This window comes from Leptosomus discolor, chromosome 4 (genome assembly GCF_034619465.1).
Source record: "Leptosomus discolor isolate bLepDis1 chromosome 4, bLepDis1.hap2, whole genome shotgun sequence".
Lineage (NCBI taxonomy): Eukaryota > Metazoa > Chordata > Aves > Leptosomiformes > Leptosomidae > Leptosomus > Leptosomus discolor.
Window position 1 is genome coordinate 80,890,078 of NC_141394.1, and position 14,509 is coordinate 80,904,586.

The window sequence follows — 14,509 nt, forward strand, 5'->3', positions numbered from 1 at the left end:
CCTACTCCCCTCCCAAATGCCATGGGGGGAGGCAGCAGAGACCTGTGCTTAGAAAGCACAGCTATAGAAAAATTGGACTTAGAGCCCCTCGATCCCTCCAACGCAGGGTGCGCTTTGCAGGATCCAGCCCTGCTGCAGCAAGGGGAGAAAGGCTGGTGTTCCTGGCATCTGCTGGGATTCGGGGGTTTTTTTAAGTTACCATGCCCCAGTTCATGTCAGGTAATGACCATGATAGATTCAGAAGTGGCCTCTTGTTGCTCACTTAGAAAGTGGCAGGCAAAATCCCTCTCTGCCTGTGACAGCGGGTGTCTGTGCCCGGGGAAGGGAGAGCAGCCCAGCAGTGACCGCAGCTCACACGCACAAGGACAGCTTGAACGTGTCAACAGCTGGGCATGAACAATTCGTCTCTTCGGGCTCAGATGTGGTCCGGGAGTAAATAGAGAACGTACGGCCTCGGCAGGCCGTGCAAAAACCCCACGGCAACGGGGCGGTCTGGGCTCCGGTGTGGCCGTCCTGCAAAGAAAAACATCCCACGGACTCAGGACCTATCTTGGGGACATCCTCCCGTTGGGGCACCCTCTGGTTATCTGAGCATCCAGCACTGGGTTGGTGCTTGTTGTGTCCTCTCAATGCTTGCACGTGCGTGGGTGTGTTAATGAGAAAAAATATTTGGCAAATCTGGAGTGGTCATGGTCTCTTATCCCTTCTGGACAAGGCTGTCCTACCTCTGCAAGCCTCAGTCCCAAGGAGGGAGGGGAAAACAAGGGTAGCAGACAGAGGGATGAGTGACATCCCACTTTCCTGGAAGAACGAGGCCAGTGCCCCAGTGCAGCTGTTGAAAACCCAGTCTGCCTCCAAATGGGAGAGGCTGGATGAATACGGAGAGTGACATTTTTGGGCTATGCTAAGTGGCTCACAGCAGGCTCTGCTATTTGCATTGCACAAATAGTCATTTTATGATTAAAAACAACAACAGCAAATAGAAGCTAAACCAAGATAAAACTAGCAAGCGCTGTGCAGATGTTGAGGGCGTGCAAGAGCTGGCTCTACCCACAGCTTTAACCCCAAAACCTCATCAATCCTGGATTACACCTTTCCTTCGACTTTTTCACATGTTTTCTCCTGCAAATTTCTCACTCAACACACCTACATTTCAAGTGCAAAGCAATAATAGAAAGAATGACAGTTTTCTGCAGAACATGAATGGCAGAAGTGAATCTGAGCAAAACAAAAACATACTGGGTGGGAGGTGGGGGTCACTCGAATGGAAAGGTTTTCTGGCAGATGTACCTCTCGGGAGCACCAAAACAGTAGTTATATTAATTCTTCTCCTTGATTCCTCGCTCTGGGGGCAAGGAGAAATGCTACGTGATTAGTCCTAGCTTCATGCAGGGAAACTGAGGCAGCCATCCATTCCCTGCACCCACTTGCAGACCCTTCCGACACATCTAAATGTCTCCTTGCCTTTTCTTTGTGCAAGGAACAACCCTGATTCTTCCATTTTTTTCCAGTGCAGAGATGTAACTGCTGATGCCCACCACTGGATCACCAGCTATCCAAAAAAGAAAAGTATTTGCATGTGGAAAAAGGCCAAGGGCTTCTCTGTGGCATTGCCACCCCACCTGACTTCTGGAATTAGGAAAAAAAATCAGTACTTTTGGCTAAAGCCAGCTGACCAAATCTTGATTTGCTGTAATTAACCATATAGACAGGCAGGCTCTGAAGTAATCGGTGCAGACCACATTGTTCTTTTGAAAAAAAAATCATCTGTCTTTCCATCCGCAGACCTCCGTGGTTTCTTCATCCCCTTACCCACTGCACGGATGAAGACCAGCTATGACAGAGGCAAGTCATCCAAATCCCAGACTATCAAAGCAAATGAGACGATTCCTTCCCTTGGCTCCAGGAATAGCAACCACCATGAAAAACAAACCACCCAGAGCACATCGAGAAGGGCCCATCCAAGGAACCATGGAGATAACGCGATGCCATCCCGGGCAGAAAACCTCTTGCCTGGCTGGAGGGGAGCTCAGATGTCAGATGTCTGTAATGGCAACTTTCCCCTGGGACGCATTTCTGAAGAGATCAGCTGCAAGACCTCAGAGAAGCTCCCTCATCGAGTCACCAATGCGAACAGGAACACGGAGGGGGTGCTAAAGAAAGTCTTAGCTACACAGAAAATTAGAGATGAGCCCAAGGATTCCCCCTCCAAGGCAGTTTTCATGTTTTGGGCCAACAAACTTAACAACAGCAGCACAACCACCACGTTCCAAAAGCTACTGCAGAAGTCATCCGCGACTGCAGAAAGCTGCTCTCCAGCCCTCCTTCCTGAGGAAGGGCTTAGCTTGGAGGAAAAAAAGCAGGCTAAAAATCCCCAGAGAAAGACCAGGAGTGATCTCTTCTCTGACTCGAAGGTTTTCAGCCATGTCGACACCCATGTCCTACACGTGAGCCAGCAGGTAGGTCCTAGTGCCCTTCAACAGGAACGCAGATGGTGCCATCAGCAGATCCACATCCTAACATCCAGCTTTTCACCATGTGCTCTGATGACAGCAGTGACAGGGTGGTGCCTTACAGAATCATAGAATCGTTTTGGTTGGAACAGACCTTTAAGATCATCAGGTCCAACCATTACCCTACCGCTACCAAGCCCACCGCTAAACCGTGTCCCTAAGCACCACACCTATACATCTTGTGAACACCTCCAGGGATGGTGACTCCACCACCCTTGACCACTCTTTCAGTAAAGAAATTTTTCCTAATATCCAATCTAAATCTGCGCTGGCACAGCTTGAGGCCATCACCTCTTGTCCTGTCATTAGTTACTTGGGAGAATTTGGGAGAACAGTACTTTACTTACAGCAAAACTAGAGGATCTCACAAGGCCCTGGGCTGTGAATTTGCCCTAGCCATGACCAGAGATCACTCTGCTACCTCTGAAGATCTGCTGCCCGCCCAGGACCCACTGCTGCCTGTTACCAGCCAGCACCGGTGTGTAGCTGCGATATACAGCATTTGCAGCAGCTCACCACCCAAAACTGGGAAGAAAAAGGATGATTTCATCATGGGACAGGATTTTTTTTCAGGGTCCCAAACAGGACTGCCGTGGGGCAGAAGGATCCTGGAGAACCTTCTAGGAAGGGTGCAAGGGGAAGAGGAAAGGGCTTAGATCACAGGATACCCCGAGGCAGCTCAGGCTGGGTTTAGTTAGCCTGGGAGCTGGCGAGCCAACGTGCTTCCTGCATAAAAAGCACAAGGAGCCAGCAATAACCACGTGGTCTGGCCGTGTCCACCAACCCCTTCGTATCTGCGGCAGCCCAAGTCCCGCTTTTTCTCAAGCAGGAGGCATTGGTGGTGTCCTCTGCTGAGTCCATCTGCCGTTACACAACGCCACCACTTTCTGCATGCTCAGGAGGCCAGAAGGCGAGCGCTGAATTTTGTAATTCCTCCCTGTTACCTGAACCACACGCTCTTGGTGTAATCTCTCCCCCCCCCGCACCCGGGTCAGCACAATTTGCCTAAGCAGCGAATGCTGAGCCAACGCAACACTTGCAGCTTACACGTCAACTCGTTAGCGAGAGCGAAGAGGCATAAGGAGTAATTGTGCTCTCCGTTATTTTTGAAACCTGTAATTTGTACCTAGCCTGAGGCTAATCTCCCTTGGGAAGAAGGATGCTCGAGGATTTCAGAGTCTACCTAGTCTATTAAAAAGAAAAGAGAGGGGGAGGGAGTTGGAAGATACGAAAAAGACGGTAATAAACAACCAAAAATACCTCCAAGGCAGTGGGGGGCTCATGGGAACAACTTGTTTCCCTGTTTATTCAGTGTGCTAGCTGCACTAAAACCCGGTGCACTTTGTCTCTTCCTCTTAGCCATGAATTATCGGTGCTAAGAGTAGCAGCAGAGCAGTTTACTGACCACCTACGAGTAGGGTATCACCCTCTGGTGATGGCTGCTGCTTGGCCAGTGGTACTGGGGGGATACAGGATCGTCCCCTCTCCCCAGGCACCAAGCCCTGCTGCCAGTTCCCAGGGAGAAGGTGGTTGATGGCAGAGCCCCAGGTAGCGCAAGCACAAAGCTGAACGTGTTTCCTGGCCATTTAGGAGTAGCCCGTGGGTTCCCTGCATGCATCCACCTTAACCATGTGAAAAAGTCTTGGCAAGATCATTGTCTGAGTGGTTTTGGAGAAAATGGCTCCATCCTGCAACTCCAAACACTCAGTGGGGCCAGAAGCTACTGCACACAAGGTGCTGTGACCAGGTTCTTCAAGGTCCTCAGGCATAGTTGGGACTGGGATTACTGGGGAACATTGCAACTCTCCATCTCAACCTAGGATCTACTTTTCAATGTCCCGATCTGAAACAACGATAAGATGGACTTGGTTTGAATTTGTACCAAGGTGTGCCAAAAGGGAATCAGGTAGCTAGATATTTAATGGCTATTATTTTTTTTCCCCTGGGAATTATTCACATCATTTGTTTGCCTAGAAGCTGCACACTCATAACAACCTCATGACAGAAATGCAAGGGACCAGCAGGAGGAGCATCATTTTGCAATAGGTGCTCTCCTGGCTGCGTTATCATTTTTAAACCCACATCCCAAAGAAAATCTTTGACCTTTACAAAGGCAACATTTCCCAAGAGAACAGAAAGAAATCTCCATCTATGTGAAATTATCTTACAGATGGTTGGGGCAGGAAAGTCATTGAGGAATGAAGTAGCAGGGGCAGGACGCTGGAGAAACGAGCTGGACTAAATTTATCCCAGTGAAAGAAAAGCCTGCTGCTAAAAATGCTTGTGCTATCACAAAGGAGGGAAGAGCCCAGAAATGTGAATGCATGAATGGGAGGAAAGGGCTAGAAAGGCTTTCTTTGGGGTCAGGCTTGGATTAAAAAGTTAGTGACATTTTAGTGGTACGGGCAAAATCTTTCCACTCATTCTCGTACATGGGTTTGAGCGAGGTTTCACAGCCTCAAGAAGAGTATCTGAGCCATGAGTCCTGTCCTCTTCCATGTAAATACATTAAGATGTTAATTGGGCAGGGCTGGAAACCTGCTTTCCCTGGTTAAGTATTGCAAAGTAGCACCACTGGAGAGACTCACCTCTAGGACAAGACCTTCTGGGCCAGAGGACACGTTAGACTGGACAGAGAGGGCACGAGAGCAATGACACTGTATGTCCCAACCAGCAGCTCCAAAGGAATGAGAAATGCCCCTTCATTTCCACCAGCTTGCAACTCCAGCCCTTGGGCTTTTATAAAACCATGCCTAGGGGAATGGGGAAAACACTCTGTTCTACCACAAACAGTATTTTTGCATTTTAACTTCTGGGGGGAGGAAATACGCAGCTTTGGGGTTTTTGTGGCATACATTTTCTTTCCAGCGAGCCTGCCACGTGGAGCGGTCACCCACCCACGCGGCGGTGACACCCAGATTCCCTTTAACTCACCCATCCTCTCCACTGCAGCTGAAGTCTGGGCACGCCGGGTTGTCCGTCCAGGCCATCGTTCCCCTGATCACCGCCAAATCCCAGAGCAAACTGGAGACGGTGCGGGCCATATGGTTCTGGCTCTGCCACAACATTGGTAAGTCTGGTCCCGCTGTTTTGCAGAGATGTGAAAAGCCCTTTCTTCACACGCCACTTCGTGGATTTAGGCTCTTCACGCCCTGCAGAGACTCCACAGTATCCCTGTTGCAGTCATAAATCGAAACGTCCCCCTCTTGAATTCAGGAAAATGCCTGGAGTAGGAACTGGTTCCCACAAAGGGAACCTCCATCCTGGAAATGACACCTCCTTCGCTGGCACTCCAGTGCCAGACCCCCAGAGACACTGGTAAAGACCACCTGCCTCCAGTGCGCTCAGCTTCAACGCAGCGGAGGCTGTTTCCCTGATAATGCGAATTCAACGAGGCTGAGCTATGCCTGGCAGCAGTCATCTGGGGACACAGGAATCTCAGCACAATGGAGTCGCTTCGTGCTACTTTACCCTACTACATCCATGTGTGTGAGACAATATGATTGTCACTGTACCTCACTTGAATGGTGCAATGGCTGTTTGCATGCACTGGGAACCCAACTCCCCCAAGGCTTTGGCAATTCTTTGCTTATATGGGGAATTGTCAAACTCTTGAATAATGATGGGTAGAAGAGCTGTCATGGCTTCCAGGGTGGGTAGACACAGAAATAGGGTTGGGCAGGAGAAGGAATGGGATCGATTTGGACATAAGCCCTTACATTGGCCTGAAATGGCATCGTATTCTCCCTTTCCTAGAATATGATGTGGATGGCTTCCTGGGGCTGTCTCAGAAGGTCCACATGCCAGAGCAGGTCCTGCAAACGGGAAGAGCTGTGTGTTCTGGTTATGCTCATTTATGCCGGGAAATGTGCAGGTAAAACTCACCTCGGTCTTTCTTCTCCTGCCCCCTTGAAGATCTGAGGTGGGGACATACATGCAGCGTGGGGCTTGCCACAAAACCAGCATCACTTACCCACCACGTCCCCAGGCACAGCAGCTGCCTCCATCCTCCTCTGCTTCAAAGGAGAAGTATATATGGCTTTGTCAGTTTAACCAGAACCAGAAATATGAGGGATGAGGGTTGGGACTAGCTATGGGGAAAGCTGGGGGCTGGATAAAAGCTGAATTTGGCCAAAAGCTTGCATGAGTGGGGCCCTGGCTTTAAGAAGAAGGAGGTTTTCTTTACCATGCAGGATGGGTTGTTCTCTAAGCAAGCAAGCACAAAGCAGTGCTCGGGCTGCAGTTATCTCCCCTGCTGGCTCTCCCTGGACAGGGAGGCGGGTCTGAGCTGTGTGGAGGTCCCAGGGTTTGGCCGGAGCCCGGGCTCCCGCAGAGGCCGGTGGTGCCAGCAGCAGAAGAGCAGCCACATGTGGAACGCGGTGGAGCTGGAAGGACAGTGGTGCCTCCTGGATGCTTGCTGGGGCGCAGGGACCGTGGATGCAGAGAGCAGGTTGTTCATGCCCAGGTGAGACACCTCTTCCCTTGCCATCACTGGAGACATGGTCCCCAACACAAATGGACAAGGCTCAACCTGACTTTGGATACACCCCAGAATGGCCATCCCAACCTTTCCAATATACTCCTTAAAGTCTGGGTTCACCGGGCCTTGAGCCCCTATTTTCAGGTACACCCCCAACAGGTACTTGCAGAAGGTCCGAAGAGCTATTCTGCTCAGCCTCAACTGTGGTGGGTGCTCAGGGACCTCATGCAGCCATGGACCCTCTACATGTAAACATCTACATTAAGTGCCTTATTCCCTTAGCTGGGGCAGTAACTTTTCAGATGACAACTTCCCCCCACAACTTGTTTTTAAACTGCGATGAGCGTCGCTTACGAAGTAACAAATCCTCATTTTCACAGCAGCTTTGCTCTGATGTGGTTCCATATGTAATCACTTGAGACGTCTCAGCCTATGCTGAGCAAATAACAACTCTCATGAAAATTATTTGTACAATTTAATAATTTCCATTAACAGTATTATGGGACTGCATTTTAAATTTCTTTTCTCTAATAATGCATAATGAACTAATTGTGGCATTTCTAGCAGGTAATTATCTTGCTGAGAACAGTTTAAAACACCAATGAGTGTGGGTTGTTTTTAGCTGAGCACGGAGAAAAGAGGAGATGGAGAATGAAACATCACCTAGAGCAACAGGCAGAGATAACAGCTTCTTGTGGGTCCAGTACAGTGTCCTGAAAAACTTCAGGTCAGCATATGCAGCAGGGCTGTGCAGGATGATCCCAATATGAGGCTGAGCATGCATCTGCAGGTTGACCTGCTCAGCAAACACCTAAGCAGGGGTGATGTTTGGAAAGGTTAGGCATGTTCACATTGGAACCAAGATGCATTTTGTTTCTTAAATCATACTTAAATTCTTGGAAGAGCCTTAAACCAAGATCAGATATTATATTGAAATATATCCTCAAGTAAGAGGCCTCTGTAGAGGAATCACTCAGTAGAATTATCTCCTCTGCAGCTCACATGGTCATCTGGTTGCTCGAAGAGGTCTGTTAAAGGGCTGGGAACAGCAGTTTCAGCTCTGGGCATCTCTGCAGGAAAAACAGAGAGAAAATAAAAGGCAGCAGAAAAATGAAATGGCAAATGAGAGCTCGGTTCTCCCTTACCGAAGCTGCTGCAGCTCTGATGATGTGGAGGAAGCTCCCTTCCCTTACAGTGGTGCATCCTGACCACTCAGGATGCTAAGGGTTTTCTTGCTCCTTCCATGGTGTCTTCTCCTCTCACCTTGCAGGCATGACGATTTTTTCTTCCTTACTGACCCTGAGCACTTCATTGAGACCCACTGGCCAGAGGACCCCCAATGGCAGCTTCTGCAACCCCCTGTCCTGAGAGAAGACTTCGAGCAGAGAGTTTTTAAAACTTCAGAGTTTTTCAGACTTCAGCTCTCCCTCCTGTCTCCAAACACTTCCCTCCTCAAAACAGGTAAATGCAAAGCAAGGGCTGAATTCCAGTGATATAAAAGCTCGCTTGCTTTTAAGAAATTAGTTTGGGTTGAGGAAAACATTTCTCCCTCAAAAGTGGTCCATCTCTCTATTTTTACGCACATGTTTAACATCTAGTAGAGCAGAGGCATATATTGAAGCAATTTCTGAAATCATGGCCATTGTGTGATACTGTGATTAGTAAACTGGGAATTAGGATTCATAAATTAGAGTTAATTGAGGCAAATTACTTAAGTGCCTAGCTTTTCCCATCTAAATTCACCAACAGCAGCAAAATAGCTTCAACGTACCTGAGACACAATCTTCATTGTGTTCAAAAGCTGTGGAGGGAGACTCCCAGATAAAACATGGCCTGAAATGTTCACGTGCCATTTTTTAAAAAACGAAGGGAGGGAGGTGGGGTTGGGCTTCCTTGATTGTAGTTTCGTGACAATTTTTCAGGTTGGATACAACACGATCTTCTTTTTGCCTGGACACCCTTTGCACATCCATTCCCTTGGATGGTCCCAAGAATATCTGGATTTTTCCTGCAATTGGCTTTATCAAGACAGCAAGCTAGGAGATAAAGCAAACTCAGATTGAGGGGAGTTGTCAGGCTTACAGAAAATAAACGTACAACAGATAAGGCACCCTGTAAAGCTTTTGATCAAGAGACATTATTACTTACCCGGAAATCAAACTCCTCCAGTATTTCCAGGATGCTGGGGCTTTGCCAAGACGGGCCATTATGCACTTTTTGAGCGGCAAGTGACCTGTGCAAAGCAAATCAAATTGGGAAGAGGTGAAAGGGTGATGCTGCCTTTTATGCAAAGCCCTTGTTGTGCTTCTCCATTGCAGAACCTCAGAGCTTCCTGGGAAGGGGGCTTTGTCTACCTCTACCCAAGGTCACACACACTCACGTGGCAGGAACGGAGACTTGGAGAAACCCCTTTCAGGTCCAGGTCACCAGGGAGGCTCCAAGACATAAAAACCAAACAACACAACATCTGTGGTCTCAGAGGGAAAAGAGGAGATCAATAGTCCAACCAGTCCCTTCATCTGTGTGCCAAAGCGATAGATTGCAAAACATAGATTCCTACCAAATTTCGTTAGTGGTGGTACAAAAGCCCAAAGGAAAGAATGAGGGAAAACCAAGTATTTCACTATTCTCTCCCCTCCCTATCCCAGTTTTTGATAGCCAAAAAACATAGGAATGGAGCCCAGAAGCAGCTCAAGGCTTTGGATCCTTGCTGGCCGCTAGCTACCATGAGCCAAAGCGGACGTGGGGAAAGATGTCAGGGAAGAAAACCTGCCTGGTACATCCCAACTACATCATTCTTTTGTACCCCCTTGGCTGGAGGAAATTCTGTCCCTCAACCACAAAACTCACCAGGAGACCAGAGCTACAGGCACAAGTTTTCTTTTTTCCTCCAAAACTGTGATGACAGGAGATTTTTCCATTAAAACAAGGGTAAAAAAAATGCCGTCTTTGTACCCCTATGAATTTCTCGTCATCGTGAAGGGAAAGAGCTGTATTCCTGGACCTAACCTGAACAGTTTAACAACTGCAATTAGCCGCAACAGCCAGCCTCATATCAGAATTGTGCTTAACACACCAAATTGCAAATCCAGATTGTGAACCAAACCAGATGTCTGCTTCCATTGATGCCAAATTATGGCTGTATTGATCGAGGTTGATGGAAGTAAGCCGTCACCTTACTGGGTACACTTTGGCATCTAAGGCAGCGTCAGTGCAAAAAACCTCGACACCTTCGGCGCCGAATCAGCCTATTTTCCCTCTTGGGCTACTCTGGCTCAATTCCTGCTCTATTATATTTGAGCAGCTCCCATCTACTTAAAATGCTTAGCTGCTTTCAGCCAAGACTCCTCCCACAAATCACTATCTGATGGGAGCTGAGGGTGGGACACCTTGCAAAGAGACCTGATTTTCAGGAAATACCTGGCACCCACTCTCTGAAAACCCAGCCCTTTTAATTGCCGATGTTGCCGGGGCCATTTGGGTTGGTAAGTGCAGTGATGAAGGGCATTCAGTCCTACAGAATTAAGAGTTTATAAGATTTATTTTTTTTTTACAGAAAGGCAGTCATCGGTGGCATGCTGCAGATACAATGGCTAGGGTGGGAGAGGGGAAGGGAAGACTTTTAAACAAGGCTTTGAGAAATTAGAAACATGCCTGGGCTTTAACGGTGGGTTTTATTTCCCCCCAAACGATTAACGCAACATACATTGACCTCCTGCAGCACTGAGCGTGCTGGCATGGGAACGCATCCCCAGCTTCACCTGGCTTCCCTGGAAACCAGGAATCTCTAGCACATGGCTTGAATTAACTCAATAAAGCAAACAAATGTTTGTTTTAAACGTAGCCATTAATTATCTCTTTAGGTCTCCTTCCCACAGCAAAATGCAGCGCTGGCTTCCCTATCTCATCATCGCTGGCTCCGCTGCATACAATGTTCTGTTCTTTTCTTTCTTCCTAAAGATCCTAATACGATGCAGCCGGCCAGGCCAGCAGCTTCGGAAACTAGCATAGAGCGAATTTAATAACAAGCAAACCTGCAGTTAATAAAGTCTGTCATCAGTAATGTCTCCACTGAACACTTGCCAGGAGAGAATTGTTTGCACTTACTGTGTGAGCCAAGTCACAGCTTTAACAGGCAAGGCACAAATAAAACCCAGCCTTCCCATTCTTTTCACATCTCTGTTTCAACCTACCAACAAAAACTGCGGGGCAAACAATGAAAAAATCCAGATTCAAACAGGGGAGAAAAAAAAAAAGTCGTCCCCCCACATTATTCATTAGATTATGAAACGTGTTTCATAATCTAATAATTAGCAAGGGACAATTTTTTCAGCATGGATCTGGAGTCTTTTGTCATTTTGTGTTAGCACCCAAAACAAATGAACATTGTGCACAGCGCGGGTGCTGATACCAGCCGTGGGCTCCCGTGGTGCCATTGCTGGGGACTCCCCTCTCTCCAGCAAAACCGTGGTGAGGATAGGATGATGCAGAGCAGCCGCACTCTGGACGTGAGACAAACCCTCCTTGGACACTTAAGGACCCTGGGTAACAAAGAGCAGGCTTAATTTTTGCAGACCTTGAGGATGGTGAGTATAAGCACGCATCTCGGCACATCTGTGTGCCAGTGCCAGGCTCTGTGGAGCACTCTGGGATCCTTCAAGGGCAAAAGGACTCGAAGCCTTGGTCTCTGCGGCCACCTTTCTCACGCTTTCATCTATACCTGGAGAAACAAAAGGTATAAAATACTGTCAAACCAGGGTTTTCTAACCAGGCTGCCCCAGTACCTGCGGCTTCACATGGGATGATGTAGCTCACCAGGTGCTGAAAGGAGCCTGCTGGCTAGTCTGTCCCGTCTTCTTCAGGGCCAAGACTTCAGGGCTTGCGAAACCTTGCCCTGTCTCCATTGCAAAATCAACCAACCGCCTCTTCTGCCCAGGAGCAGATGGAAAACCCTCTTACTGTGGTATATTACAAGCAGCAAGACGTGGCACACGGAGTGTGGGGGGTGAAACCAAGGCCACCGTGACACTTCTCCATGGTGACCTTCCCTGAAGGTGCTTTGTTCCTAGGTGTGAAGGTGGGCTCAGATTTGCTTTAGAGCCGCCTGCTCTGCTCTGCCTGGGGGAGCAGGTTGGTTTGCTGCTGGGGAGGCGTTGGGTGGTGCGTGGTGGCCCTGAGCAGGAGACTGCTTATGTGCACCTGAGGAACAAAATTCAACAGGAACGAACCCCAGCACCTACCCACCATGGTACCACCAGCAGGTACCTGTACCAACACACATCTCCTTTCAACCTCCTGCTCTCCCCTCCTTCCTGGCTAGCACACACTCTAAGCCAGAAGCTTGCGGAGTTTTGTGATTTGGTGAGGCCAAAATCTAGAAAAGAATTTTTGAATAATAATAATAATGGGAAAAATTAAATTAATTCCTAAAATGTGGCAGTGATGTAGGCTCTCTTACCAGCCAGGCTGGGATATTTTGATCCTCACAGCTGCTTTGGTAGTTTGACACCACAGTGTAAGACCTGCAGCTTAGAGGAATGACTCCAGCTCAAGAAGCCATGCAAGAATGACCCCGTATGGGACAACATTAGCTTAGTTTTGGGTGTCTTGGGGCCCAAAGGATAACTACTGGTACCCATCCCCTTCATCTCCAGATCTAGTAGTATCACCATTTCTCTTTCAGCAAGGGGAGAAAAACAGTCAAAGGTGAAGAAGGGTCTTGCTAAGGTCCTTCAGCAGGTAGAGGCAAAACCAGGAGAATCAGGTCTCTGTCTCCTGTGCAGATGATTTGGTTCGTCACTGCAAAAGTGAATGCGTTACAAAAGGGTTGTAAAAGTTGTTTTGTTCACCCTTCCACAGCCCATGGGGAGGTGTCAGTGATGCTGGGGAGCACCCACCCAACAGAGTTCACCTACCAGCTCTCCAAACTCGAGGGCACCACAAATGGAGAGGATGTAGGTGCAGTTCATGGGATGATGACAATGTCTGAGAAGAACATGACCATCAAAGTGACTCCCCCAACCGAGGGCTTGTTCGACCTCATGATCTTCGCGCGCCACGCCGACTCTCAGGACCCTTACAACTGGGTGTGCTCTTACCAGATCCAATGCCTGGAGCCACACATTGGAGAGAAACTGCCTGAAAACCCTTTTCGTTTCTGGGGCCTTCATCAAAAAGTGAGAGAGTTTGGCATCAAGGAGAGCAGCCACAAAGGGGAGCTGGTTGTTGCTCCACAGGGAACTTGGCTCTTGACTCTCCAGACATCCCGACCCTTGCTTGCCATGTACCAGCTGGTTAATAAAGATTTAGATGCTGCTCTGAGCAAGAAATGCCTGGCTGCTCAAGCTGAGGAGGAGAAATTGAGTTGCCACGTGCTCTGCCCTTTCCAGGGTCACTACCGGCTCTCCGTGTTCGTGAAAGATTTAGGAGGCATCACGTTCAGGAACGCAGCTAATTTCCTCGTTCGTTGTTTGAGGCCCGTCAACCAGAACGAACTCTTCCCCTTGGGGCTGAGCATGCACTGCGGGAGCGGGATCAGCTCCAGCAGCCACGGCTTCTCCAACCCCAGCCACTCCGCCCCCATCATCACCACCAAGCTGGGGAAGTGCAACATCACCTTCCACACGCCCGCCGACATCGAGGTGACCGCCAGCTTGAGTAAGGACAAAGTCATCAGTGCCCAGTACCCCCTGGAGAGGTACGTCCTGGTCACCCACCTGAGGAATAAAGTCAGCGTGTGCGTTGTCCTCCCCGAGTCGGGTGTCTACAAAGTGGGGCTTTTTGGGAGAAGCGAGGACCACAAGGACTTTGTCCATATTTGTGACTACGTTGTACGCTGCTTCTCCGACCCCAGCTGGCCTCCCTTCCCCAGGGTGTACAGCCTGTGGAGGAGAGGGTGCGTGTTGCTAGAGCCGCGCACGGGGATGCTCCAAGAGCAGAGCTGGGTCCGCTTCAGGGTCAAGGTGCCAAAAGCCTACCAAGCGGTTGTCCTCGGGCAAGAGAAGACGGTGCTGCAGCAGACCCCAAACGCAGTCTGGGAAGGGGATGTGTTCACCGGGGCTGTGGGGACGCAGGTCAAACTGGCAGCCAAGTTCAGCCAGCACTGCTCCTCCCTGGAGGTCATCCTGGCATTTGAGGTGGAGGGTGGCTCACCTGCCTCCCTGGGGTGTTCGGGGTAAGCCACGGAAGTGCTGGATGTGCTGGGAAGGAGTAAAAAAGCCAGGGAAGGAAGCAAACGCTCTCAAAACTGGAGGATATTGAGGACACACGGACGAAACTCCCCGAACTTTGTGGCATGTCGGGAGGAGACTGGGTGTTACCCACAGAGCTTTTCTTCCCGCAGGATATCCAGATACTTTCTGGGGCCTCCTATCCCACTTGGAGACGTTGCCGCCATTTAGATCAGCACCAACATATGGAAGGCTCCTAATATTTTGCTTCTGTCAGAGGAAACCATTGTTCAGCTTCTCTACAGGAAGGATGTCTCACTGCTTATTACCAGCTTGAATAATTGTTT

At 49.1% G+C, this 14,509-nt stretch overlaps 1 protein-coding gene across 1 annotated transcript; it reads left to right on the forward strand.

The window, feature by feature from the left end:
• Positions 1-1,823: 1,823 nt before the first annotated feature.
• Positions 1,824-14,171, forward strand: LOC147415699 (kyphoscoliosis peptidase-like). Its single transcript, XM_086463731.1, has 6 exons — positions 1,824-2,459; positions 5,466-5,583; positions 6,270-6,387; positions 6,787-6,978; positions 8,264-8,454; positions 12,853-14,171. The coding sequence occupies exons 1-6, from the start codon at positions 1,824-1,826 to the stop codon at positions 14,169-14,171; spliced, it is 2,574 nt and encodes an 857-aa protein (XP_086319857.1).
• Positions 14,172-14,509: the final 338 nt, after the last annotated feature.

Bases quoted from the DNA above. Each gene is read 5' to 3' on its own strand.
- LOC147415699 (XM_086463731.1), top strand. From the start codon at position 1,824: ATGAAGACCAGCTATGACAGAGGCAAGTCATCCAAATCCCAGACTATC. The intron at 2,460-5,465 runs GTAGGTCCTAGT...TCTCCACTGCAG, and splicing joins TCCTACACGTGAGCCAGCAG to CTGAAGTCTGGGCACGCCGG. The intron at 6,979-8,263 runs GTGAGACACCTC...CTCACCTTGCAG, and splicing joins AGCAGGTTGTTCATGCCCAG to GCATGACGATTTTTTCTTCC.